The 13,265-nt window shown below is 36.6% G+C and overlaps 1 protein-coding gene across 20 annotated transcripts in view; it reads right to left on the bottom strand.

Annotated features, from left to right (window-relative positions):
- The window catches only part of fbrsl1 (fibrosin-like 1), an 898,034-nt gene that overhangs the window by 510,689 nt on the left and 374,080 nt on the right, over positions 1 to 13,265 (bottom strand). For 16 of the 20 annotated variants that reach the window (XM_069932521.1, XM_069932525.1, XM_069932524.1 and 13 more), the window contains one exon: positions 1,955 to 2,035. The exons of the other annotated variants lie outside the window; for them this stretch is intronic. In XM_069932521.1, coding sequence (XP_069788622.1) covers positions 1,955 to 2,035 — 81 coding nt within the window. The remainder of the gene's footprint in view (positions 1 to 1,954; positions 2,036 to 13,265) is intronic. 20 annotated transcript variants of the gene reach the window in all.

Genomic DNA, 13,265 nt, shown 5'->3' with positions numbered 1-13,265 from the left:
CTATTAGGATTGTACATACAACTTGGTGGGGTGTGGTACAGGGTCAGTTCATACACAGAGTCACAAATTTCCTCTTTTCATTGCATTATTTTTATAGTACACTGTGTAGATTCTTGATCTATGGATGTAGAAAGGTTTAAACTGGTATAATGCCCAAATTAAACTTTGAATATTACTAATTATGCAGTTTACAGGATAAATATGCTAGCAAATTACTAGATTGCACCACCCCACTATTTTCACAACCACACTGATCTCAATTGACTAGAACAATGCACGTATGCTACCTGAAATCCATTGGATTTAAGCCGACAATGACCATCTGTTGTATAATAAACTGTGTTAAAAATTACTGAGTGACACAAAAGCTGCAGAGTAGTGGAGAAGAAACATTTTCGATCAAGAGACAGGCACTAATCATTGGCTCTTTCGATAACGTGGTATCTGAAAGAGTATTCAGCTATGAAATTAATAATCGACCTGTGCTGTAATCTGAATTTAATCAAATATTCCAATAATCGGTACATCTCCACTTCAGTCAGGTTTCTGAGCTAGCCAGCCATACTTGCTTTATCAGCCCCAATCAACTAGCCTTTATCACCGAAATTTTGCTATTTCCATTTTCAATCAAAACTTCAGAAGGCATTCTACACCTGCCAGCCTTTCTGCTGTGCTAATAATTGCCAATTTACACATAGCTCTGGCTATATCACTCAATTTGGCTGTGGTTGCTGCATGCATACACCATGATTCATCATCAACCCCCTCCCTCTTGACAATTAGAGCCAATGTCTCGACTAACTAGAGCAGCCATTCTCGAGCCTCAGCAGACAATTACCAGTCTATTTTCCCATCTTACTCAGAAAAATACGAGAACACGTAACAACAGCATTCAGTGTCTCTGAAATGTTTCCCTTGAGGGAAAGAATATTTCAAATTATCACTGTTTTACAACCACATTCAAATTTGAGCATTTGGAAGATACAGGGTTCATTTAAATGATAATGAAGGAGATCCATTCAAAAACAGCAAGTTCTTAGGATGACAGGTCAAGAAACAGCAAAATCCCTTTTAACCATTGTGCACAGCGCTATTTAAAACTCTATACTGGCATAAACATCAAAGGGATTAGTATGACATAAAAGAGAAGACAGAAATGCTCCCTGGTTCTCTGGGTCAAACAACAAAATACAAATGTCACTTATCAGACTCTTAATACAGTGCTGAGTTCCAATTATGCCATAGTAAAACAAATGAGAAGAAAATCTCATTTTCGGAGCACACATTGTTTTATGCACTAATACTGGGGCATGAAAGCCATACAAAATACCTTACAAAGCAATCACCAAGCCCAATCATCTTTCATTAGTTGAAAATTTCTTGGTTCTTAACTAAAACTAACAATAAAATAATTTAAGACTGTATCACCCTTTTCTGCCAGATTACACTGCTGTGACATTGTGCAGAAAGAGGATTTCAATTTTAGAGTATACATGGAGATTTAAAAAATACCCAAAAAATTCTCTTCTATTTGGCAGCCTATGGTTCCAAAGTTTAACTTATCAGGATGCATGCAAACTCTTGCACTCTGCACCCCACCCTCAAATGGCAATAAACATGATCATTTCAAGGACCTTTTTGACAGCACAGACAGAAGACCAAACAATTTCTAACATTCTGTTTTCAAGAAGCAACTCTGATCTTCTGCTACATTTATTGCAACATTTCCAAATTCACAGAAAGCAAATGAACAAAGGGAGCATTATATTAATTAACCCACTTTTAGGACGATAGTTATTTGTCGATTTTACAATTTGGGATACACTGTAGCATTTTCAAACTGATTTAGACTCTAAATTTCTAATGATGCATTTACACATTGTAAAGTTACAATTGTCCTCCAAAAATTAAATGTCCTGCACATTCAGAAAAACAAACAAAAAAGGATATTCACTTGTTTGGTTGGAGGATTAACCGTTTGAGTACTGAAGGCCTTTTCAGCTTTCGAAATTCGCACATCTTTTGTACAAGATATCTGAAAATATTATAAAGTAGAATTAGAAGTAAGAACAGATTGGGACAATATGTTAACTCACAGTACTGTATTCTAGAAATTATTTTGCAAATATTGGTTCACTTGGTGCAGGAATGCAACAGCATTCTTCAGTGTTAACTGTTTAATAGAAATGATTACAATTTTAGAGACATGCATAAAGTAGTTCTTCATTGTTACATTTGTTTGGGTTTGGTGCAAGCATTATTAAATGCCATCAGCCCGACCATACACTCATCCCTGGAACCTGTAAGGCTCCTGTTTATTGGGTCCTGTTTATAGCTCCACCTTCAAAACTAGTGTCTCAAATAAACTCATCTCCAAACCTCTGAACCTAAGCCTCAGCACATCCCTCTGCAACAGAAACCTAAACCTCCTGACTCACAGACCAGAGTCAGTGAGAAATGGCAATAACACCACCTCCACAATAATCCTTAACACTGGTTCCCCACAAGGCCACACATTCAGCCACCTACTATCCTTGTATACCCGTGACTGAGGCCAAATACTGCTCCAACTCCATCTACAAGTATGCAGATGACACCACAGTTCTAGGACAGGCCTCAATGACATAGAACACTGCAGCACAGGTCAGGCCCTTTGGCCCTCAATGTTGTGGTGACCCATATATTCCTTTAAAAAATACTAAACCCTCCCTACCCTGTAACCTATTTTTATAAAATAATAGGACAAGACCAGTGGAATCAGATGGGGTTAGGGGATACTTTAAATTAGAGAAATGATTGTTAACATCATTGGATTTAGGCTGCCTGTTTAACAGAAGTATGATATATTGATCTTCAAATTTACGTTTGGCTTTGCCCCAACAATGGATGAGCCCAAGGGCAGCCATGTCACTGTAGGAATGGTTGATGAAGTTTAAATGGTTAGCCACAAGAAGCTCATTTCCACCCACAGAGTGTAGGTGTACACTGAAGTGGTCACCTAATCTGCATTGGGTCTTATTGATGTACAAGATATCGCATAGAAAGTATTCAGCCTGGATTCATCACCGCCTGGTATGGAAACTGCTCTGCCCAAGACCAAAGAAACTGTAGAATTGAGAATGCAAGTCAAGCCATCTCATCAACCAACCTCCCCTCCATTGACTCTACCTTCATTTCCTGCTGCCTTGCAAAAGCAGCCAACATATTGAAGGATGTATCCCATCCTGGTCATGCATTCTACTCCATCATTCCTTCAAGCAGAAGATGCATAACTTTGAAATCACCTCCAGTTTCAAGGACAAGTTTCTTTTATGCTGTTGTCAAGCTCTTGAATGGAACTCCCATTTGTAAAAATAAATTATGCTCAACTGATTAATTGCTTTTTCTTCTCTTTAAAACTATCCCCTGCATTTTTATCTTAATTCTGGCACTACATGTTGTACTAAGTAATAGGCTGACTTGCCTGGACAGCATACAAAACAAAGATTTTTCATTGTATTTCTGTATTTCACAAATAAAATATACAGTGCAGCATAATACAGACCTATCCATCACCAGCCTAACCCTTTCCAACCTTACAGCCCATAACCCTCTACTTTTCTTACATCCCTGTGCCTAGTCTTTTAAATGTTCCTATTTTACCAGCCTCGACAACTACCCTCAGCAATGCATTCCAGGCACCCACATTCTGTGTAAAATAAAACGTACTTCTGGTATCTACCCTAAACCTTCCTCGCTCATCTTAAATAAATGTCCTCTGGTATTGACAATTGCCACCCTGGGGAGAAAGGTGCTGGCTGTCCACCTTGTGTCTCTCATGATCTGATATACCTCTAATCCCACTGTCGCTTTAAAGAGAAAAGTCTTAGTTCAATAAATCTTTCTTTATAAGACAAGTTCTTCATCCTGGTGCATCTCCTCTATACTCCCTCTAAAACTTCCTCCTCCTTTCTCTAATGAGATATCCAGAGCTGAACACAGTGCTCTAAATGTGGTCTAACCAGTTTTATAGAACTGCAACATAACTTATTTGCAGCTGTTGAACTCAATCCCATTAAGGCCAGCACATCATACAACCTCTTAACCACCTTATCAACGCACACAACTGAGGGATCTATGGACTTGGACCCTGCAATTCCTCCATTCCTTAACATTACTAAAAATCCGGCCACTAACTACAGTTAATTTGTCCTTCCAAAGTGCATCACTTCACATTTCCAGATTGAAGTCCCATCTGCCACTTCTCCGCCCAATTCTGTATCCAGTCTCTTTTTTAGTGTAACCTACAACAATCTTTTACACTTTTCACAACATCTCCAGGGTTCTTGTCATCTGCAAACATACTGATCTATCCTCCACTTCTTCATTTGAGTCATTAATAAAAATTTTAAAGAGCAGGAGTCCCAGAATAGATTCCTGAAGAACACCATAAGTCACTATCCACCAGACAGAATACTCCATCTACTTCCACTGTCTGCCTTCTGTGTGCAAGCCAATTCTAAATCCATACAGACAGGTTTCCACGGATTCCATTCCTCATGACCTTCATGAGCTTACCATGACGAAGCTTGTCAAATACCTCACTAAAACCCATATACATCCACTTCCTTACCTTCATCAATTTCTTTTGTCACCAACACATGACAAAAATTCAATACTCAATTACAAATTTGATATTGAGGACTGCCATTGAACGAATATTGTGCTATTTACAGAATTAATGAGACCCTGAATATTGGAAATAAGAACTTATGTTCTTTAAACTTAGGATCAGAAACTCTTGGCTCTGTTTAATTTCTAGACATACTGATACTATTTTGTTATAAATATCATTAAATAACAATGATCTGGATTCATTAGAGAGAAGGAAAAGCTCAGTTTATTGATTTCTTTAACAAAGCTCCAAATTACTGAAGATGACATGGATTTCTATGAACCTAAATTAAATCAATTCCTTGCAGCATTAAAATTATGAAGTTTTCTCTTGGCATTAATAACTATTTATTTTGTGAAGAATTAGATAATTTGTATACGACAAAAATACTTCCTTTTGAAACATCTCTTGCTACATTTGAATTTTATCGTGATGTTAATGTTCATAAATCAACATATTTTGTTATACGAAAATAATGATTAGTAAATTGGTGTGTAACAGATTTGTGTTAACTTTAATTTTAATGTTAAACTAGTATTTCTAATTTATAAAATGTCTTAGTAAGATAAATTATAGAGTTCAAATATTGTATCTGTATTCTTAGTAAGTTTGTTGTGGGTTGGTACAGGGTCACACACCAGTCAAAGCACATTTACAGAGAACCATTGTTTTCAGAGAAGAGTTCATTTTTGGAGTTGACGAGTCTTGGAAAGACAGAGCTAATGGATTTGAAGTGGGTCTTAATTATTCAATGACGATGGAGTGTTTGCTTTATTAAAATTTGAAGTATCTAAGTACTCAATAAGAACTGCTGAGGAAGCCACCTGTTTTTAAACAAAGCAACTTAAACCTCTTGAACAGAGATGAAGTCAGGGGTGGTTATGGATATGGAGTGGTTTTGAAAGAGGAACAGATTTTTGGTAGAAATAAAACTAATAGTTATGTGGTTTTCAAGAATTGGCACTGACCTTGTTGATGATGTGACTGTCACATGATTTGGAGAAATATATTATCGAATTCAGGCATTTTTGAATGAGTTCAGTTTTGAGATGACAGAAGTCAAAACCTTTTGACACACAGGGGTTGAAACCTTGTAAAAAACAGGGTTGAGTTACAGTAACCAGAATAGGTGCTATTGTGTGTGTTACTCCTGGGCAAAGGGGAACAGAGAATCAGTGGCTTTTGAAATAAGGAAGATCACTTCGCTGTCTGTTTGGAAAAGAGGGCAAAATTCTACTGGTTCTATCTTTGTATGGCCACTTCGTTTAACCCTTGACCAAATTTGTGAATTAATTGTGGAAGGAAATAGCCAATTCCCAGTCTCTTTGGAAAGAGCGCAGAATTGTGAGTAAAGAGGCCTAAAGTGCTTTGTAATTATTTCTGAACTGAGTATTTAAGACTCTCATGCAGAACTAAAATGATGCTGAAGTTTTAAAAAGGATTTTTCGAGTGGGATTTATTACACACACATTTATGTTATACATTTGCGCATAGTAGGGTTAAATTTAGAGTTAAGTTTAGAGATAAGTAAGAAATATCATATTATTAATAGATTAATAAAAAACTATTTTGAATTTACCACTGTCTGGTGAATTTTCCATTGCTGTTCTTGTGTTCATGCTAACTATGTCCCATTAATCCCAAAAATAATTGAAAAAGTTGTTCGTAACAAGTGTATTGATTCTAGTACAACTCTTTAGCAGATCAGGTACAGCTTGACTGAGAGTTGGCTTGGCATTGATCAAAAGATAAGAAAACTGCAGAACAATTTATTATGCCCATCATTGAAACTGATTAAACTGTTGGATAAATTTCATGCAACTGCTGTTAGTTATCCCAACTGTGCAAAAGAGTTGGTTTCATCAGCTTCAGAATCCATGATAAAATGTTAACTCATCAAGAGAATGTCAGGCAAGTACAAGATTTGGCCCATGAGCAGCTTGATTGAAGTACCATAATTACGTACTTTTGAGAAAGTGTTTTCAAAAGAAGAGAGAAAGTGGATAACAAAATAATGCTATGTTATATACCTCACAGTAAGATTCCTTCTCATTTTCAGTCTCCAGGGTTTTTTAAAATTTATTTACAACATGGTAGAAGCTAATTCTGACCATTGAGACCTATGTCATCCAATTACATCCAATTAACCTACAACCAGGTGTTTTGGATGGTGTGAGGAAACTGGAGCACTCAGAGAAAATCCATTCAGGTCATGGAGAGAACGTACAAACTCCTTAGAGATAGCACAGATTTGAATTTGCGTCGCTTGTGCTATAATAATGTCTGGCTTATTGCTATGCTTGCAACTATTCCAGTACCATCTGTCGTTAAATGATTTGTGAAGCCAATGTAGGACAAAATAGACTCTGTTGCAGCTGAGTTAAGAGGTGCTGTTTTGCTGTTGGTGCATAGTTTCAATTGGGCCTCTGTGTACTCTGGACAATGGGGCATGAAGTTCTCATTATTATTTTGTTATCTTTCACGTTGAGATGAACTGGGCAAGGGACTCCAACAAGCTGGTGGGAATGTTAAATTTCTTCAGTGACCATCCTTAAATTGTTTGCCATGTCAGAACTCTGAGTAGAGCACCTGTTTCTGATGGGTGACATTAGCCATGCACTTAGCATGGGCTATCCATTAGATCTATCTGGGTGTAATCAAAGCTTCATTGCTAGGTTGGGAAAGATCATGGTTATTGGTTCACTAATATTGCAAGTGATTTTGAAGTATTTTAATTTTTTAAAATTTAATTTAGAGATACAGCATGGTAACAGACCCTACCAACCAATGAGCCCATATTGTCGAAATACACCAATTAACCTATAAACCCTGTATGTTTTTGGAGGGTGGGAGGAAACCATAGCGCCCATGCAATCAAGAAGAGAATGTACTATGACAGATTATAGATATGTTTCTGGGAGATAAATTGGGGAAGGTTTTTTTGTGTAAGTCACATATAAATACTTTAAAACAGATTTAAAATACTGGAGTTCTGCTCATGTTAGGCAGGCAGGCTTCAAAAGCCCTTGCAAAAGCTTTGGAAGCCCAAGAGACTTCACTAATGGATTGTTGTTTAAAAAAAGGCAACAAATGAAACAACTCATTGGAGCCCCATTCTGTCTGGAGTGGAACTTGCTGTTCTAAGAGGGTCATGTGGTTTTGCAAGCAGAGAGAGAAGAACATGCTTTTTTTCTCTGAGAGAGAGAGAGAATTCAGTAGTTTTACAGTCAGCAGCAGCAGCTGGGACGAGAACAGGACAAGCTGGAATGCTCATGGAAAACCCTCATTTGGAAGACAGGTTGAGAGTGCTTAGTTCAGCCTGGTCAAAGCCCTTGTGGATAATGCAAAAGGAGAGGACTGGCTGCCTAATGTTTCACTTGAAATAAGGGCAACAAAAAGGAACTCAGTGGTGATCTGAAAGAAAGAGATTATCATCTGGAAAACCCTGATGGGGCAAGTTTTTTCGGCAAGACACTGACGTGGCTGATTAAAAGGGATCAGTTTGTGTTCGGGAACAACAAATCTCTCTCTGAAAACTCAAGAACCTTCCTGAGCTGTAACCATTTACCTTTCAAGCACCAAAGCCTGGTGAACTTCATAAATGTTAAATTCTATGCACAGTCTAAGAATTGCCTGCAACCAGTGAACTTGGAGGAATGAGAAGTGAGATTGGACTGTGAATCAAAGAACTTTTCTGAACTCATATACACATTACATACACGTGTGCTTAGAATTAGAAGGGGGTTAAGTTAGGTTAGTTAAGTTAATAGTTTTTAGTTAAAGTTTGATCCTGTTTTCATGTTTAAAGATAATTAAAAACAACTTTTGTTTAAGTAACCATTTGTCTTGGTGAATATCTATTGCTGCTGGGTTTTAGGGTCCTCTGGGCTCATAACAGTACAAATTCCTCACAAATAGTGCCAGATGCGAACCAGGTGCTGGCGCTGTAATAGTGTTGCACTTTGGCTTCTAGCTTTGATGGCACATCACCAGTGCTCTGAGACACCTACCACAGGTAGTCCACAATTTCAAAGCTTACAGGTCATTGTGCCTGATTAACCATGAACTTCGGGTGGAAATTGAGTGCTTGATCTTCACACTCTTTTTTCTTGAACAAAAGCTGCACTAAAGGCAATAGTAGATTTTGTCTTCAATATCTGACCTTACTGAGAGTTGGCTCTACAAATATGGGATGTAGGGCACATTTTCCAGGGGCTTGACAGACTTTATTTAAGAGGAACATGGAGGGCATTGGCAGAGGGCAGGTTGGTAGATGACCTCTGCTTTAAGGAAATGCATTTCCTTGTAGGTGGATCATATATTTAATGCACTTTAAAAAAATCAGCCAATTTATGCATCAAAAGTTTTCAAAATGTTCTACGGTAATCAATTGTACCAAGTGCATCACTATTTAAACAAGTTTCGTATTTAGGCTTTTGATGAGTGAATATTTAATTAAGAAGAACCTATGTTAACTACACCTCATCTCATCAATCACTTTCATTGCATGTAGTATGGATTAATTCCTGTATTAATTGACTAAATGCACATCACCTATTCACGTTTGCAGAGAAGTATTAATCATTGTGGTAGGAGCTTCTGATTTGGAAACAAAATACTAAACACTTTTGCAGATATTTTGAATGTTTCCATAAGACCTCAATATGGTCAGAATGTCAAATTCAAACCAAGCATACTCAAATTCAACACCACATCTGTGCTGATTTGACTCGCATTAGCTGCACTTGTAATACAAGCACTCTAATAAGCTTCATGTAAGTCATTACCATTCATTGGGTCTTGCCAAAGGCATACAAGTGGCGATTTTTAAAAAATTGTCAAATCTGTTGACTAGACACTTGGTGCTCACTATCCAAATCTCTTGTACAAAACATTGGTGAGATATTGGAAGGCACTGACACTTCAAATATCGCATCTGGAAAAGTCATTGCCTTCAAGAAATACAGATTCATTAAAAGAAAGTTAGAAAGAAGAAAAATAATTGGAGCTATGAAGAACAGAATATTTCCCCAATGGATTTCAATAATCTGTCATATATTTCTGAAGCACTGGATGTGTAAAATAACAAATGATGAACATAAAAACTGATGAATTGAAAGATGCAGTTTACACAGGATATGATTTATATTTAGTTAATAGATTCTTCATCACTGAGTTTAATTTATATGGTGCCTAAAACATAGTAAAAGTCATGCAAGAATCACACAAGAGTATAGAGTTATGTAAGATTTGAGGTAAATGAAAAAGAAAATTGAGAGAGGAGAATAAATTCCAAAGGTTTGTGGCTACCATTGATGGAAACAGATACAAGAACTTCAGCTACCTCATCAATAAATAGATTAAAATATTGCTGCAGTTGATGAAGAGTTTCCTCCTTGCAAAATGTCATTCTTTATTGTTCATAGTTTCTGTAATCTTACATCTGACCTTATTCAGAGTGTTTAAATTTAAGCATTCTGAATAAGGTCAAATGTAAGATTACGCTAGTTTATCAACTATTTGGCAGAATTATCCCAGGTAAATATGACTTTATTTTAAAGTATAGATGAACCAGGGTGAATTGGATGCTTGTAATATTATTCATGGATATTACAAAACTGGTGCCTCAATAGAAAGTAGTATTTGTCAGGTTGTTTGGAATCTAACTGACAGTTCATTTTGGGATGCCTAGAGGCTGTGTTAATCTGATATGCCTGTTGAATGCAAATCAATGCATTTTAATTGCAACGAGGATAAAAGTCCACTGAACAGAACCAGGAATATTCATCTTGCCCATGGAATGCGTGGAGTCTCTTTGTGTATCACTGTATGATAGATCAAAGGCTTGAAACATAAAGCAAATTACTGAAAAATAATTTCACAATTACAACTTAATATGCCCACAGAACTAATTTCAAAAACTGTTTGGAACTCAAAATTAAGGTGGTCAATTGCACCCATTTTAAAGAGAACATCTTTTCTAAAACATAAAATTTAAGCAGAGATGCCTGATTCTCACAGTAACATTGTGTTAAGAACATATAGCAAGTTTGAAAGGAAATGCATTAAAATTGCAGCTCATGAAAATGGAAGAACGCATACTAAAGATATGTGCTGTTCCATATTTAGCTGGCGTCATTGAATTCTTAATGGTTGGGTCTTTTGGGATGAATCCAAATGTAAATTTGCTAGATTTGCTCAGCTGTTCAAAAGAATGTTTTAAATTATTTAGCCTTTTCACTGACGATGATGTCATTTAATCTAGTGTACCTATGTCATAACAGTAGGCATCATTAACTACATCAGAAGCATAACAGTTATTTTTACATTGTATCAGCTTTATATTGTTCAGAAAATCTAAAATCTAATTCTGAAGAAATAGTGGTGGGCATTTAGAAAATAATATGATTGGCCAGAATCTACATGGATGTGCAAAAGGGAAACCATGTATGACAAATCTGGTAGACATTTTAATAAGAGACATTAGTGGGTGCTTTTAGACATTCAATAGACTTTTGAGAAGATGCTTCATAAGATTTTATTGAATTAAATTAAAGCACATGGTTCTGGGGGGTGATATCCTCGCATGGACTGTAATTTGGTTAATCCAAAAACAGTCAGAACCAACATTTCACTCACTGGTTGGAGGTTGTGAAGCTACAGCTGTTCATAGTCAACATTAAAGGTTAGGTAAGTGCATATAGCCACGTTTTCTAATGAAGATGGCAATGTAGATAATGAGAATAATGCAAGGAGGCTTCAAGGAGATAGAAACAATGTATATTAATGGAATCAAGACACATGCATGGTTGGTGCAGGAAAGTAGTGCAGAGGTAAAAGATCAACCAGAATTTGGTGCAAACGTTTGAAGAGTCAATTTTCAAGGGTGCAGAAATCATGGAGGAATACACCAACTTATGAGTTGAGGAGATACAGTAAAACCCTCGGTATCCAGCACCTATGGGGATTGATAGATCCCAGAGAAGTGAATTTCATGGTTTCCCGATACTGCGCATAGTGTGAATGGAAAACTAATGGTGAGGTGTGCCAATTTTAAACTCTGTATTTTTTATCCATTTATTTTCCATTATTTTTATTTTGACAGTAACTTGAGGTTGCCGGTTGCTTGAAATCAGGATAACAGGGATTTTACTGTTGTAAGAAAATAATGTTGCAACCTTTGATTGCATGTGCTGTGCTTGTTTTCTTTCATATGGAGAAGGCCAACTTAATTGAACAGACAAAATTATAAGGTGCTGTGAAAGAATCCCATTTCCCTTAATGAAGGGACAATAACCAGGGAACAAAGATATTTAAGGAATAAAGAAGAATTAAGGAGAATTTTTCTCTACCAGAGATCTCACTATCATGAATAAAGGGGCAGAAATTATCATTGCATTTAAATATAGCTGATAAATATTTCTCAATTGGTATAAGAGTGTAAGATTGCAGGAAGAGAGCTGATTGCTAGTGTTAAGATGGACATCTTGCATATGGCCAGTAAAGGCATGAAAGGCCAAATAGTATTCTTCTGTGACATCCATTTCCATAACTTACACATTATCACAAATCATCTGAACTCTGGATCATATTTTAGATGTGCAATCCAAGTGGCTCTCTCAGGTGTTTTTATAACAGTAGCACCCTCTTCAGAACTTTAGTTTGCCAGGGATCAGAGTGCACACAGCTTCAGAAGCATGAAACGTTTACAGCATACCGTTCTTATGCTTTATAGGTACTACGAATTTTCTGGCTATACTTTCTGTCAAACTATTAAAGCAACTCCTGCTTTTATCTGCAAGCTAACATTTTTAATAAATACTTTTAGATGGAAAACATTTGCTTCACATTGGACAATGCAAATATTAATAACCAATATATTATGCTCACTCTGAATCCCACCAAATCTGTTAAACATCTGAAAGGAGAGGTAGTGTTTTTAATTTGAAAGCCAAATGAACTGTCCTATTAGATTTTATCAGGTTGATACATTTTCATGACTACTTCTGGTTATGAAGCATGTTTCGCAGCCAAGTAGCTGAACACTGAAATCGGCAGTATAGAATTTGCATAAATTCTCCTTGTTTTAACAAAGTTCTCATTTAAACTGCCATGTTTGACCATTTGAACATTAATCTACCTTGCACATGTGATGGTGAAATGGTAAATTGTGGGCCATTATTAAATAAATTTGTAATTAGAAGTGAAATAACTGTCAGCAATTCTGTCTGACTGCTCAAACCGTCAGTTAATAAAAATGTGTGAACAAATGTGAATCCAATACTGTTCTGTGTGGTCAAACTGCAAGCAGGAGAATATTAAACAGCCTGGAGCATGCATCTGTGTGGAATAATGAACACCTGTGATCAAGCCACAAACTTTAGTGCCAGAGATCCACTTCCACACCAGTTCACATTTATTAATTAAATTCTAATCCCACTACTCTATTTTCTTGACATCACATCACTGTGATTTTAAATACCACTGAAATGTCTTGCTACTCACATTTTGTGATACTCCTCAAATTAATTCTCAAATAAGCATCCCCTCACTGACAATGTCCTGCTGATGCTGGATATAACCATAGTTCTGTCCTTCAATGTAGTAAATT

This window comes from Narcine bancroftii, chromosome 4 (assembly GCF_036971445.1).
Source record: "Narcine bancroftii isolate sNarBan1 chromosome 4, sNarBan1.hap1, whole genome shotgun sequence".
Taxonomy (NCBI): Eukaryota; Metazoa; Chordata; class Chondrichthyes; order Torpediniformes; family Narcinidae; genus Narcine; species Narcine bancroftii.
Note: the sequence above shows the minus strand (reverse complement) of the source record. Positions and strands in the feature narration are given on the sequence as shown.